The 16,965-nt window shown below is 40.4% G+C and overlaps 1 protein-coding gene across 1 annotated transcript in view; it reads right to left on the bottom strand.

Annotated features, from left to right (window-relative positions):
• The window catches only part of LOC126365889 (uncharacterized), a 103,311-nt gene that overhangs the window by 21,961 nt on the left and 64,385 nt on the right, over positions 1-16,965 (bottom strand). Inside the window, exon 4 of the mRNA XM_050008602.1 lies at positions 1,241-1,315. Within this exon, the coding sequence (XP_049864559.1) occupies positions 1,241-1,315 (75 nt within the window). The remainder of the gene's footprint in view (positions 1-1,240; positions 1,316-16,965) is intronic.

Genomic DNA, 16,965 nt, shown 5'->3' with positions numbered 1-16,965 from the left:
TGCTCTCAATGGAGAAAATTTTGAACATCTTCAACAGGAAAACGTTATCAGTAATGTTGTGACCACATATGTGACTTAAAACTTCAAAGTTTTATTTTAGTCATTAAAGTCCAAACAGTGTAAACCCCGTTGAGGGACACCCTGTGTTTGCTGACTGTGTGGATTGCATGGATTTTACACACAGTTTCATTCAGTGTATGACCATTAATGTCTACTTCTGGTTCTAGTACATGTTTCTTGTTTGTTTGAAACTGCATAATATGTGTCTTTGTGATATTAAGACAGTAGACATGTTCTGTAATTGTTAGAGCTGTATCTGGGAAGACTGAGTTTGGACCTTTGATTAGTACACTTGTGTCATCAACACCCATTAGTTTTCAGTCTACCCATTAAAGCCATAGGAAGATCCTTTATGTAGATTACGAACAAATACAGACCCAGTGCTGCCACATGTTACATTCCCACATTCTGAGGTTAAGTTCATGTCTGTAACACAGTCTGTCAATGTGAATCCCTCCTCTGCCAATGTGAATCTCTCCTTGTCAAGTGTCTCTCCCACAAGAAACATTACCTGAGATGGAGCATTTCAGTCTCCAAATGAAGTAATTTTACTCACACAGCATTTTCATTGCCATAGGTAGCTGCCTGTTTCCCTATACAGAAGAGCTGTGCCTGCTTGTTGTTTATGACTAGCCATGCTCCTTCCTGCCCCATCTGCCCATCACTTATCTCCCTCTTCTCATCAATGTGCATTAATAGTTTTCTAAACAAAGTGAAAGTTTTTATAAACTTCATGAAATGGGAATAATTGGACATATTAAACAAAATGTACATTTTGTAAGTACAGTTTATTCTGTTTAACTTCCCAAAAGTGAAATTTATTAAGAAATGCATGTAAACATACAACTTAGATGTATTCAGTATGGGAAATTGTTTTTAGGATTCTGTCACAGACACAAGTCATTGATGTGGAGAGATTATTTTAATACCCACAAGGCGACGTTTTCATAAATAAAAATTTGGTGGGTTACTCTGTAATTCCATTTTTGCTATGTTGTATTATTTGCACCATTTGTTTTCAATAATATCCAAAGAGGTTGCAAGAAAGTATATGATTATAATTCCTAGTATATTGCAGAAAACAGTAAAGGACAGGCACACTAAACTGTAACTAGCAGCATTTCAGTGATGTAACCATGACATTTATGCACCATTGATGTTGACACACAACACACATTACCTGCAAATGGCTCAGCCCAGCGATGTAAATTCATATGAGAGACAGCTACTACAGCATTGTAGATAAATACTGGGTCTGGAAAAAGAGAATGAAATATAGTACATGAGGCAAAGATAACAAAACCTAAAATATACACTTACAGATTAAACAGATATTTAATGTAGATAACAATTTGACACCAAATATATTGTGAAAGAGTGTATATAAGATGTGTGGGATAAATTAATAGCTGTCTCACGTTTTTACAGTTAATTCTGTCCAAACAGGTAATGAATGCAATTAAATAAATTACAACATTCCATTTAAAAAGCATATTTATTGTGTTAATAATAATAATAATAATAATAATAATAATAATAATAATAATAATAATAATAATAATAAAGATTTTATTGTCTTTAGGCCATTACAGCAATTGACAACGTCAAATGAAGTTACAATTTATAATACAATGTGATAAGGTATTGACTACTGAAATATTTTAGCTTATATTACAATAACTGTACAGTGGGTCATCAGTTGGATTACTGCATTTTACAGTTGGAGAATTCATTGATATCATAGAATGGGTGGGCAATAAACCATTCATGCAGTCTTTCTTTGAATGTATGTTCAGGAAGATCCTGTATGGCATGTGGCAGCTTATTAAATAGTTTGTGCCCTGTGACTTCATAGCTATTTATTGATTTTGATAGACTGTGGTAAGGCGTGTATATGTGTTTGATGCTTCTTGTGTTGTAACAATGTATATTTTCTCTATGTTTCACATCTTGTAGGTTCTTCTTCGTAAAGATTAAGACATTGTATATATACAGGTTTATTACAGTCATAACTTTTTGTTTAGTAAATAAGGGTTTGCAGTGAGCCTTATGTGAAGAATTTGTAATTTTTGTAATGGCTTTCTTCTGCAATAATAGGATGTCATATATATACGACTACAGTTACCCCACAAGATAATGCCATAGGATATTATACTTTGGATAAATGCAAAATAAGATGATCTGATGTATGTTTCAGGTACACAATTTCTGAGTTGTCTTAATAAATAAATTACTCTAGATAGCTTACTACTAATATAGTTTATATGTTGGCCCCAGGATAACTTTTCATCTAAATGAACTCCCAGGAATTTAACAGAACTAGAGTCATCAGATAGTGGCTTGTCTCTTAGAGTGAAGATTATCTGCTGAGTTGTAGTTTCATTTAGCAGGAAACCATTTGCTCTGAACCAATATGGTGCATGAGTGAATGTATTTTCAGCACAGGTTTTAAGATCATTAAGATTGTTACTGCTATGAAGAAAAGTCATATCATCTGCATACAATACAGTGGTGGATCTAATAAATGAGGGGATGTCATTGATTATTATCAGAAACAGGAAAGGCCCCAGTACAAATCCCTGAGGCACACCTACTTAAACATTTTCTATGTTTGACATTTCCTTACCAACACAAACTACCTGTTTACAGTTGTTGAGATAAGCTTTTAACAGTCTGAGACTGTTTCCTTTGATGAATTCTAGTTTCTCTAGTAGTGGCGTGTGCTCAACACAGTCGAAGGCCTTGCTTAGGTCACAGAATGAGACTTGAGCAAAGCCTTTGTTCTCAAAAACTTTGAGGATGTAACTGACTACCGTGTTGATTGCATCAATGGTTGACAGATTCATCCTAAACCCGTATTGTGTAGCATTCATTATTCCTAGATTCTCAAAGTGAGATGATAATTGTTGGTACATGATGAATTCTATTACCTTGGAGAATGTGGGTACTATTGAAATAGGCCTGTAACTACATGGAGAGTCTTTATCTCCCTTTTTGTATACTGGGACAACCCTAGACATATTTTAGAATTTTATAAGTGTTTCTGTACTAACATGGCAATTTACTTGCCCTATTGGGTAATATCATTTGTCAGAAACATAACTTCAGTAGCAAGAACTATTTATGAAATGTTCTGGATATCCAAGTTCCGCGGTTCACTCTATATAAGGAATAAGAGTGGACCCAAAACGTAATGCTGTTGAACTGCAATAGTGAATTCTTTCCAGTCATTAAAATTTCCTCTTCTTCCTTCATTGTTTGATGTATTCAACGCCACTTTTTGTTATGAATGATTCAAATCAAATGTTTAAGTATAAGTAATTACATAAAATTTAAATTTCATCAAGGTAGTATGATTTACAAACTTTAACCCTTTGGACAACTGATAATATCTTTTTATTTAAGGCTTGTAACATTTGATGAGTGACTGTGGTTAACTCTGCAAGATCTTGGAAGACCCAACCTGTGCTGTGACAAGGATTTCATGCAAATGTGTACTAGTACTTGAGTCCATTGCTTGAAAGATCTGTTTTAGTATCATGTATTCAAACAAATGAACTAGATTTAACACATGAATGAAGAAGACTTTTAGTCTGTTTTTAAAGAAGAACTCTTCTGTGATTATGATAACATGTTTTTTTTTTCACTCTCACTTCACTACCAGTGGGCCTGCCGAAAAGAGGAAAACATTTCCTAATGAGCGTGTCAAACAATAGCAGATCAGCAGACAGTCCTGTTGAATGTGTAACCTACCCAATAGTATTATTTATCTAATCTAATCTAATCTAGACAAAAATATACATAGCAGCTGGTAACTAGAACATCTGATGTTTAACTAACAGCAACATTAAGCATGTTAATGCAGTGGGTCATGAGCTTTGCATATGATGTTATTTTATTGGTAACTGAAAGATAAATGTTATTAGGCAGAAATTAGATGTAAGGTGACACATGCAGACTTTGAACTGGTGGGTTTGCATGTGATAGTTTTCCCAGTGCTACTGTGGTAACAACACAGTTCACTTTTTAACACAATTACTTTATGTTTTCCAGAAATAATGCTGTTTTTGTAATTTCTTTTTGTTCCACTGAAACTGAAAATTGAATACACTGCCATGAGCTGTGGCATATTTAATGTGGGGAAGCAGTTAGCACTGCTGGCTAGCATGCTGTGGGTCACCAGGTCCAATCAGACCACTGAGAAATATTTGCTGTTAATATTTATCATTTCTGGAAGCTTCTCAAAATTTCTTAAGTGTGCAATATTTGTATATTATACACTATTGATGGGTTGGAATGATGTTGGCACATAAAAGATTCTAATAGTGTTTACCGTTGATGGTACAGGTAACAGAACCCACAGAAATCATCTCCTCAAAAAAGATACAAACTTACGATAAATGATGCCACCAACCCATACCCCACAGTCACCTTCACAGAATGAAGTGTTACTGGTTGATGTGTGTGCTGATTTTCCGTTGCCCATATTCTGCAATTCTGTGCATTGCCATGTCCTTGGAGTTGAAAATGGGATTCAACTGTTCCATTTTCGATGGCCATTCAAATGATTCAAATGGCTGGGAGCACCATGGGACTACTTAAACCTAACTAACCTAAAGACATCGCACACATCCATGCCCGATGCAGGATTCGAACCTGCAACTGTACCAGTCGCGAGGTTCCAGACTGTAGCGCCTAGAACTGCTCAGCCACTCTGGCCGGCCAATGGCCATTCACTGTCCACTTCCATGCAAGCAAGAAATTCCAGAGCACACATTTGTCTTCCTGGTGGGCCAGCAAAAAAGCAACTCCTGAACAAGTGTGATTTTATGTGGATAGCAAATGCAGGATGTTTCACAGGATTTTATGTACCTTGCTCACAGGTTGTCGGTGGCTGGAGCAGTTATGGCTGGGTGCCATTATTGTGATACAATTTCCAATTTCTGGTGGTTGTTGGGCTCACCTGGCTGACCCTTCTCTTCAGGTTTCTTAACACTTCTAGGTAAAAGACAACATTCACTGTCTGTCCCTCAGGCACAAATTCATAGTAACACCACCCCCTTGGCACTGAAGAAAACGATGAGCATTGTTTTCATTCTGTATTTGCTCATTTGAGCCTTTTGTGGGGGAGGTGATGCTGAACTGTGCAATTTGGAACTTTGCTGCTTTGTTTCTTGGTCTTATTCATATGTCGAAATTTTGTTTCCCAAGATTACATTGTCCGAAAAGCTGAGGTCTTTTTCAATGCATGTCAGAAGATTTTCGCAAGCAGACACTCACCTCTGCTTTTGGCCATCTCCCAAGGCTTTCAGGACAAGATTAGTGCAGATCTTTCACATCACCATATCTTCAGTGACAATGGTGTGCACTGTCATCGTGTCAAGACCAGTTGCATTTGTGACCAAGTGCAGACTTAATCGATGGTCTGAATTCAGCATTTCTTGCTTACATTGCACATTGTCATCTGTTGTTGACGTCAATGACTGTCCAATGGGGGCTCGTTGTCCACACTCTCTGTAGAGCATGTGCTGCTGTAAAACTGCAGTTCATGACATGTGTTCATCCTTGAAAACTTGGTGAATAGAGACCAACGCCTCCATACCTGAGTTTTCCAGTCTAAAATAAAGTTTGATGGTGTACCACTGTTGAATTGTTCACTGCCTTTTGCACTTGCATCTATTCATTCAATAGCATTCCACCAAAAACTCGATCTTGCTTGAACGAATGCTTGGAGGCAACTTGCACTGCGTCGTGTTGATGGTGCAATGCGAGCACGCGGCGACATACTGTTATGTCAGAAAAAAAAAATTATTCCTGGTACTTTTTATACAGACTATGTATGCTGAATCCAGTTACTAGTATCTAAGAGATGGAGGTTTTCTCCAGCTCACAGCAAATGAGGCAGTCTTTCCCTAATCCTCCTGAGTGGGTGGTGACAAGAGCCTACAAAGCTGAGCACGAGGGTGGGTAATTTTGCTACAACGGCCAGTGTTTTCCAACACCCGCTTAGTGAGAATCTTTCCCCTGTCTTACAGGCCAAAAAGAGGCCGGCAGTCCTTGTTTAAAGTGACTGGATAGTGTGACAGTGCAGAGAGTTAATCCGGAACCGCCAATATGAGTAGCAGTGCGTCACGAAATTTGTCTCGCCTCTTATGTGTGGATTCTGCCCGCGCCTATCGACTTTGACACAATGGAAGCTCTGGGAGAGGAAAAGAACGGTCCTTTCATTTTGATGAGTAGCGCGGTGAAGATCATTTCTCCCTGAATCGACTTAATACTTCTCTAATAGTCATCTGATCACCGGCTGTAATATTCGCCATTCTTCTTTATCTTTGCGTTACAAACGCTTCTATTCTCTTTTTGTCTATACCATGTAATGTCCATGTTTCACTTTCGTATGATACTACCTACACTTCATACAAATACTTTCAAAAAAGACTTCCTAAAATTTATATGTGTTATTAGTACGAGATGTGATTATAAAATAACAGGGCTGTTGCTGTAAAACTTTTTATTTCAAAAACTCCAATTTAGTTATTGTCATCCTCGAATACGTCCTTTCTCTATCCCTACGGATTTTCCATTGATGGGAACAGTGCTGGAAGGCTTCCTCTGTGCGCTCCTTGAACACAAGTACCGTTTTTTCTTTCACTACATCAACAGACTGAAATCTTGCCCCTTTTCATGCAGATTTGATGCGGGGGAATCGATAAAAGTCATATGGTGCGAAGGCAGGCGAATAAGGTGGGTTGTCTAACACTGGGACGCTGTACTTCGCTTGAAACCTCTTAACAGACAAGCGATATGAGCTGGTGTGTTGTCTTGATGCCGAACCCATGACTTGTTTTTCCACAACTCGTGTCGTTATTTCCTCACAGAGTTGAGTAAGAACCTCAAGGTAGTAGTTTTGATTAATAGTTTCACCTCCAGCAACCCAGTGAAGATACACAATTCAAGGAATAACGAAAAAAAAAATCACTCCTTTGAATTTTGATCTGCTCATTCAAGCTTTTCTCGCTCTCGGTGAAGTTGGGCCCTTCCAATACATGGACTGCCGCTTAGTTTCTGGATCCTAAGGGTAAAACCAAGATCCGTCACATGTCACCATTTCCAAGAAATTATGATAATTTTCAGCGGTATTCAAAATGTCGGTACAAACATTTTCACGAGCATCTTTTTGTTCGATTGCGTGGTTTCTCGGCACCAGTTTCAAGCACACTTTTCTCATGTTAAATTGGTTACGTGAAATTTGGCTTCAGCATTGTCAATTCATATAGTTCCAGCAATTGATCGAATGTTTAACTGACAAACAGACTGAATCAGATTACCAACTTTTTCGGTATTTTCATCCATTTTTGATGTTGAAGGGCGATCTGGGCATGAATCATTTTCGATGTCTTCTCGGCCCTCTTGGAAACTCTTGAACATCTCAAAAATTCATTTATGTGATAACAGTCTTCACCACACATCTTCTAGGAAAAGATTGCTTTTAGTAGCATTTTTTTTCCAAATTCCATGTGAAATTTCATGATAATTCGTTGCTCTATTGTTACACTTATAACTTTTCAGGCAAAACAAAATAACAAATCTTAACGTAAACATATGGCACGGGCACACTGATTTGTCTACAGACAGCATAGATGCCGCATTCAACTGAGGACGCTTCACAGCTACTGGTCGTTCGTCCTTGGCGCAAGAGTATTTACTCTAGGACAGCATCAGTCCAGTTATTTTATAGCTTCATCTTGTATATTTTCTTATCAGAAATTTTAATGCTTACGCAACTCTACATTTTATGTAGTTTTTACCTTATCTCGGTTATTTTGTTCCCCAAATTGCAAAACTCGTCCACTGCTCTCAGATCCTCATTTCCAAATCTAATTTCTTTGGCGTCATCTGATCTGAGTACATTCTATATGTGCATGGCTGTGGGAAACATAGCTGCTGCGTATAGAAAAGTTAAAGAGACCCTTAGAGAAAAGAGGAGGAGATATAGGAATATGAAGAGATCGGATGCTTGCCAGTACTAAGGAAAGGAGAGATTTTTTGAAACTTGTATTAAGTGAAACGGAAGCATGCGACCTTATAAATGTGCATACAGCATGATTCCATGATTATGATGCAAACTTTCAGGGATGATGGAGAATGGTAAATGTATCAATTTGGGGTAAACGATCCTGGTCCGAAAACGACCGAGTCGAAAGTTGTAAGCGAAACTCGTTCTGATACCTGCGACTATAGAACTCTTCTACTGCAAGCTCTTTGCTTTCCATGGTTTTGGAGGAGGTAGTATGGACCAAAACAAGAAGATGGAATGACTAGTAGAACCCGACTTGGGGAACGATTAGTTTTGGTTCCAGAGAACTGTTAGAACGTACTACACATCACTGTCCCAAGAAGATAGCTTTAAAAAAGGCAAACCTAAATTTATAGCATTTGTAGATATAGAGCATGTTGAGTGGATTACACTCTCTGAAATTATCAAGGTATTAGGGATAAATGCAGGGAGGGTAAGATAATTACAATGTGTACAGAAACCAGACAGCAGTAATAAGAATTGAAGGGCATGGAAAGGGAAGCAGTAGTTGAGAAGAGAGTGAGCCATTGTTAGACTATCCCCGACATTATTCAATCTGCACATGGAGCAAGCAGTAAAGGAAACCAAGGAGGCAAAAGAAATTTAAGTTGTATAAATATGCGCCCCTGGCCACCAAACTCCCCGGATTAAAGCCCTATCGAGAATCTGTGGGTCCTCTTCGATCGGGCCATGCTCGCCCTGGGTCCTCAACCTAGCACGGTTGGCCACACTACTGGAGTCGACGCGGCACCACGTACTTATCGATGTTTTCCATAACCTCATCGACTGTCTCTTCCTGCACGTCTCGCAGTGCTCCGCATTGCATAACATGGTTATTCAGGCTTCTGACGGGTTAGCACATTTATGCGACTGGACAGTGTATAAATAAATGTTTAGTATATAAAGGGTAAAGGTTGTTACCAAAAATCACGAAAAGTATTTGACCAATTTACTTCAAATTTTTACGGGACACACTAGTAAGCATTCATGTGGACATAGGACATAGATTTCTTTAAACAACAATGTATACGTTTTCAGTTAAAACAGATTGCGAGATGGAAAATGCTATTCTTTGCTCTGAGTAAGTGCGGTTTTGTTTTCATTTTCGCAATCAATTTTAACTGCGACAGTTTAGAAAATAATTTTACCCGCCAGGGCAGCCGAGCGCGCTAACGCGCTGCTTCCAGGAATCGGGTAGGCGCGCCGGCCCCGGATCGAATCCGCTCGGCGGTTTAACGACGAGGGGCAGTGTGCTGGCCAGCCTGGATGTGGTTTTTAGGCGGTTTTCCACATCCTACTAGGTGAATACCAGGCTGGTCCCCACATTCCTCCTCAGTTACACACGTTGCAGACATCTGAAACTCGTCCGCACTATTTCACGATTTACACTAGATGCAGACAGTTGGGGTACATTGATTCCGTCCCGGGGGGGGGGGGGGGGGGGCGGCAGGAAGGGCATCCGGCCATCCCTAACACTAACACTGACAAATCCGTTGTAACCACGCCGACCCCGCGATCGCTGGGGGTCTATGGCGTCAGCGAAAGAAAGAAAGTTTAGAAAATAATTTTCTCCTGTACATAACTTTCTCATCACCATACTATTATTATTATTATTTGTGTCGAGACCATGTAGGATTACGCAAAGAATTTTGTCTCATTTGAGCATTCTTTCTGATCTTCCATGTGCTGTCATTTTTTTCTCTGTGCAGTCTCTTTCTATCCTCAGCTCACTTAGTCCCTGGTTCCTTTGTGACGTAATTCTCTTATGTAACATTCCACTTGTATATCTTGTCTCTTATATTTTTCTGTCTTGGACTTTATTGGATCGATTTGTGCTTTTTCTAAGTCCAGTCTGACTTGAGTGATTCGTGGTATTGTTGACCAGACCTCTATGTCATAATTCTGATGGCAAGTGTTTTGGCTTCCTTTTCTCACATCTGCTGCTAGGTTTGTCATCTTCTCTGTCGTTTTCCTAGAGTGTAATGTGTATCCCTTTTCTGCCAGCTTTAAACCGAGAATTTTTCTCATAATTTTGCATAATGAATACGCTTTCCATGTCGCTTTTCGTATTGAGTATTAAGTGTTTCACCTGTGTACAGGATTTTAAGCTTGATTACTGTATTGTAGTGTCTGATCTTTGCGTGAGGGGGCCTGCATTCCTTATATATGTCTTGTGTTCTGCCGTAATCTCTCTTCACTTTTTGAAGACGGGTCTTCTATGAGATCTTTTCTCCTTCTGTAGATTCGAGGATTTCATGTAGATATTTGAAATGTGTAACTCTGTTTATCTTGTTAGAACTTGTGTCTAATATTTGTATGTTTCATTTTGAGCAGAAGAATTCAGACTTCTGGAAAGAGATTTGCAGGCCAGCTTTTCCTGCGCATTCATTTAATATTACTATTCCTTTGGTATCTGAGAGCATAGCCATGTCGTCTGAAATGCTAAGCTTGATATCTATCTTGTCCTGGGATCGTCCTAGTCGTGTTAGTTTCGAGTGTCCTTGGATTTTCAGCTATTTTTCCCATTCTATTATTACCTTGTCCATGACTAGCTTGAACAATAGTGGGGATAATCCGTCGCCTTGGCCCACTGCAGCTTTGATCATGAGGGTGTCGGATATTTTACCTATGAATTTAACTTTTGGTGTTGTACCGGCGTTGCCTGTCTGATTAGTCATAGTGGTTTTGGATCGATTCCCTGGCCTTCTAAGATGATGAATAGGGATTTTCGGTCAACAGAATCATATGCTTTCTTGAATGCTATGATAGTGCAAATGACTGGAGTATTCCTTTTGGCCTTTTATTTGAGAAATGTTTTCAGATTGAAGATTTGTTCTGTACATGAATGGTCGAGGTGAAAGTCTGCCTGGTATTCACCAGTTTTGTATTCTAACTGTTCTTGTGTTCTCTGAAGTAAGCACGCTGACAAAATTTTGTAGGCGACATGTAGCAGGGAGATTCCTATGTAGTTTCTCATATTCTCCCTATCTCCTTTCTTGTGCGCCGGGTGGATAAGCGCACGTTTGCAGTCGTTAGGTGTTTTTCTGTTTGCCTGATGGGTGTGATTATTTGTGTAAGTTCCTGTAAAGACTTTGGTTCAAATGGCTCTGAGCACTATGGGACTTAACATCTTTGGTCATCAGTTCCCTAGAACTTAGAACTATCTAAATCTAACTAACCTAAGGACATCACACACATCCATGCCCGAGGCAGGATTCGAACCTGCGACCGTAGAAGGACTTTGGTCCGAGGTTCTTTAGTAGTTCTGCAAGGATGCCGTCTTCATTGGTTGTATTGTGTTTTTAATTTAAGTATATGTTTGTGGACCCATTTACATGTTTAGGGGAGTGATACTGGTAAGTGGAGGTGCAGTCTTACGTAGGAAATCTTGTTTCAGATTCAGGGTATTTAAGATCAGAGAAACAACGTAGCAGGTCTTGACAGTTCTCTTGATTATTTAATACTACTTTTCCATTCGATTTTCTGATGCGTAAGTTTTGAGGTGTGTACCCGTGGACATTCCTTGCCAAAGTCCGGCAAAATCCTGTTGTGGTTGTGAAAATTTTCCTCTGTAGCATCTTATTTTCTCTTGGTTTGCGAAAAGTATTTCGTCGGTTTTCTGGACTCGGTTAAGACGAACAGATTTACCGGAGATTTTTTACTGTTGTTTTCCTGAAAGGCTTTTTTGCATCTTTCTAGTGCATTTTTACATTCTGATTCCCACCATGGGTGTTCAGTGTTCTTTTTCCGTGGTATCGGTTATTTTGCTTTTTGTGTGATCTTTATATACAAAAGTTGTATACGCGACAATGTGCAGTTCTGTTTACTTCCTCGCAGTCGGTTTTCACAGAAAACAAAAAGTTGTATTGATACACACATCAAAAAAAGATTAACATAAACAATCATTTCAGCCCTTCTTATTGCTCATGAAAACCTTACATTGCGTGTTGTACCGCCATACAGAGAGACCTCCAGAGGTGGTGGTCCAGATTGCTTTACACACCAGTAACTGCAATACCCAGTAGCTTGTCCTCTTGCATTTATGCATGCCTGTATTCGTCGTCGCATACTATCCACAAGTTCATCAAGGCAATGTTGGTCCAGATTGTCCCACTCCTCAACGACGATTCATCGTGGATCCCCTTTTTGAATCTATCCCAGACATGTTCGATAGGGTTCATGTCTGGAGAACTTGCTGGCCACTCTAGTCGAAAGATGTTGTTACAATGAAGGAAGTCATGCACAAGATGTACACGATGGCGGCGCGAACTGTCGTCCATGAAGACGGATGCCTCGCCAATATGCTACCGATATGGTTGACTATCGGTCGGAGGATGGCATTCACGTATCGTACATCCGTTACGGCGCCTTCCATGACCACCAGCGGCGTACGTCGGCCCCACATAATGCCACCCAAAAACAGCAGGGAACCTCCACCTTGCTGCACTCGCTGGACAGTGTGTTTAAGGCGTTCAGCCTGACGGGGTTGCCTTCAAACAAAGTGCTTTGCCGAGGTATGACATTCTCAGATAACTGTGGATTGCCCTTCTGAGGATTTGAATGAAAGTGTGCGTAGATCAGGTATACTGGAAGTTATGCCGAAGTTCATATACGTCATGGTGCTAGTACAATATCTATTGTGTCGAATTGTTATTTATTTCTAAATGATTTTGAGATCTACAATAATTTTCACTTACGAAAAATAGGCTGACACAGTACTAACGTATGGAGAACGTCACTAAACGCACGGAGTAGCACAACTCATGGATGATGATGCTGTTTGGTTTGTGGGGTCATCAGCGCCCGTACAAATTCCCAATCTGTACATAGTCCAGTCTATCCACTTTCACGAATGAAGATGGAATGATGAGGACAACACAAACACCCAGTCCCCGGGCAGAGAAAATTCCCAACTCGGCCTGGAATCGAACCCGGCACCCCGTGATCTGGAGGTAGTAACGCTAGCCACAATACCATGAGCTGCGGACCACTTGAGCGAGATCTACTAGTCTGCAGTCAAAAAACCACATAGTTTTGTTTGAAGGCAAAGAAAAAAAGCGATGTTAACAGCTGCATCTCGTTAGTTTGTAAGGTTATAAAAACATGCTTCTTTTACGGCCACATAGTGACTATTTGTGTCAAAGCGGAAATGATTACCAGCATCTTTAACGTATCAAAAAGTGTATGATGTGAAAGGGATGGCTCAATCTGTGTGGGCCTAAGAGATTCGAGAAAGCGAAGCTACCGTGAGACCGTGGAGGCTGGCTGTTTCTTCCGTCACTCGGTGCTCAATTAGAGGAAGTTGTAGACAGACTGAAGTGGCAGAAGGCCTAGACTTCGAAATTGCGCCTTGTGGCAGCGCTAGAGCTATACGTTTGAGATTTAACCGATGCCATTGATGGACAGTATTTTGATTAGGAATATTACGCTATCGAGCCTCCTACCCTTTCAAGTCAGACACTGATCATGAAATTTTATCCCTCCGCCAGGACTGGAAGACCCACCACAACGAGAGGAATCGCACGAGTGGACTTCACTGACCACGATTGCCGGAATGGTCGCCATTAACGCAGCAGAAATGAATAACAAAGCCTAAAGGTACACGATAAATGGATCAATAACTGGTGCGGCAAGGAATGTTTGAGGGAAACCAATCCGGTATCTAGTCGTTAATCACATAACACGAACAGACAACGTGTAAGCGGGGCACGCGCCGACAGCGGGGTTCTGTTCACCGCCTGTTTACAGTTACTACGGATGCCGTTACAGGTCCATTAATCACTGATGTTCACCCGTCGTGCAGGCAATGCCGCTACAGCATGAAATGGTGACCGGTGCCCCAATAATACAATTACCGCTCACAGATGAACTCAGTTCTTTTAGCCACTGTTCGAGTCATTTTTCACACACACACACACACACACACACACACACACACACACACAGAGAGAGAGAGAGAGGCTTTTATACTGCAATACTGCAACGGTCCCCTTCTAAGTTTTACCTACCGGCCACTATGTGGCAATACTGAAATGTGAGGCGGCTTCTGTTTTAAAATGTGTCATTTGTATTTGCGGAAAAAATGGCAGTCCAGAAATTGCCCGAGTACTAATCGCACGCTATAAGACAGTCCTTTTGCGAAGATTGCTGGGAGCAAAAGCTTGCGATTGGATAGTTGCACACTGGCTGCTGGGACCTAGGCAGGATTTTATGAAATTGGGGGAGGAGGGGGGGGGGGGGCGAATTCGATGTATTAAAGAGAATCTTAAAAAGACATATGTTTATCATATATTCTGAATATTTCCGTAAATTACGATAACCATTCTACTCGACAATGATGTCCGAGTTTTCACGAAGCGTAGATATAATCCCTTTACTTAGGAGTGCTGTATGTTGAGAAACTACTAAGAAGCAGTCACGCTTCAACCTCCCTTCACCCTTTAAGGTCATTTTACACTCTTCTTCTTTCAGTCTGGATTGAAACTGAAGAAGTGATCGGAAACGTACGAGCGCAAATTTTTTTGAAACACCGTATTATCAAAAAATGGCTCTGAGCACTATGCGACTTAACATCTGTGGTCATCAGTCGCCTAGAACTTAGAACTAATTAAACCTAACTAACCTAAGGACATCAGACACATCCATGCCCGAGGCAGGATTCGAACCTGCGACCGTATCAGTCGCGCGGTTCCGGACTGAGCGCCTAGAACCGCGAGACCACCTTGGCCGGCGCCGTATTATCGACAGGGCTTTTGGAATAAAGAGATCTCCGTTCGACAATAAGCTAGAACATTTGTTGGTATCGAAAATGCGAAGGATCTAGAATTATTCAACCTCACATTTTCCCAATTTGCCTTATTTAAGTATGCATCTCCCCTTCTTGCAATGTAAGAAAGATAATTTTCTTCATTAAAGAAGAATTTAGGTTATTCTTTATTTATCATATGGTTTTTGGTGCTGGGAGTCTCCAAAGAGGTGTTCGACTCGCCTTCGAAGCAGCTCTTTTCATTGAAGCATAGGCGCTGCATCTTTAAGGAAATTGGAATTTTTCAGGAATTGATTGTGGCCTATAGTAAAGGAGCAACCCTGGCATTTGCCTAAACAGGTAATGGGAAAGAACAGAAAACCATTTTCAAGATTGCTGGCGGATGGATTCAAACCAACGCGTTTCCAGAACCCAGGGACTGCTAGCTCAGCGACCCACCACGTAGACCTACCTAAAGTCGGTAGAGAATTGGGAAAATCTGGTTGTTGTACATCGTTTTAAAATAAAAAAGTGCATCACAACAAAAGATTGAATTCTGACATTGCATGTTTCTCCTTTAATTGTGCGTGGTCAGTCATTTGATACTGCATGAATACATGCAAATTTTAAAATATCGTTGTGCGTAGAACTACTGGCTTCATTTACTACAGTATTACGAGAAAGTAAACGGATTTTGGACGAAATGGGGAGGGAGGAATGCAGAGCGCAGACGGCTCGGACGAATTCAAGCAGCCCGCCGAATAAATCTTTTAGAAACGTACGAACTATGGGATGTGCTGTCATCCTGCACCTCTTCCGCTCTCCGCAATCTCACCCCTGTCGTTCCGTATCGGAACTAGTTATCATAATTGAATACCGCCCAGGTGATCACACTGGGCGATATTTTTGTTGATCAACGCTATTTTTGGGCGACTCAGACAAATCCAAGAGGATTTTCGTGCACTGATTTTAATTTAAAGTTATTTGTAATTGTATTTACCGCTCCGCAGTCGTGTGAAATACTGAAATATTGCAACTCCAAAGTTCTACCAGCCTCCAAATAACGTATCCAGTGCTAAAATTTAACTGCTACAGATAATTGCGCTATTATAGGAGTGCGTACATATTCTTAATTTAACATATCGCTAGCGGATGAATCAAAAACGATTTTCCTCTTCTTTCTTGTTACAAAATTACTCATAATTAGAAACTACAACAAAAGCACACAGTACACAAAGAAAGGCGGCACTTACATTAAATTCAACTGCAAGTAAGAACTGAACTGATTAACAAAACAAATGAGCTAGTTTAAATCTATCGTTGGCATTGCTGACTTTCGATAGTGTGCATTCCTTTTTCGCCATGTGACTGCAAACCAAAGTAGCATTCAATTTCATTACACGCAACTAGTAATAGGGAGAATCTGGACCTCCTGGACCTATCTCCTCTCCCCCATTGGCTACGGCCTTGGCTGGGACAGACCCCTAAAGATCAGAAAAGGAGCAAGTATGCGTCGATTGTTGTGTGTTGCGCACTTCGCAAATTAAAGCGCTGCTGTTACACCACTGCTTGATGCGTTCCCACTGTAGTTGCGCGAATATGAGGAGTCTTAAATGTGGCGCTGCGGTCGCATCATACTCGTCGACTCGTTCTTTCTTACTAAAGCATGCACGAGATGTAAGGCTACCCGTGACTAATTGTTAGTACAGAAGATGCCTACACGATCTTGCTGCTGTAAAGTAGCACTGACATGGCGAAATGATCGATTATTGGGATCAGATGGCTTTTAACGAATCTGTGTTTCGTGAGACTGTGGAGGATGTAAGACGAAAATTAACTGATGCTATGTACACAACTGCAAACGTGTTGCACTAATTAGGAGTGATTATTTGAATAAGTTTCATGCTACAGTCCATGCTTCAGACAAAAAACAAATAAATTTCGTCCAGTACAAACAAAGTGATTTTATTCTTGTTTATTATACCTTCACCACGAGAAAACATAAGTGCTGCGAAAACTGGGCACAGAACAACGTTACTGTCACATCCCCACGACAGAAAGGCGCGCTGTTGCTGTGTTCGTT

The sequence above is a fragment of the Schistocerca gregaria genome, chromosome 4, assembly GCF_023897955.1.
Source record: "Schistocerca gregaria isolate iqSchGreg1 chromosome 4, iqSchGreg1.2, whole genome shotgun sequence".
Classification (NCBI taxonomy): Eukaryota; Metazoa; Arthropoda; class Insecta; order Orthoptera; family Acrididae; genus Schistocerca; species Schistocerca gregaria.
This window is presented reverse-complemented; position numbering and strand designations above follow the sequence as displayed.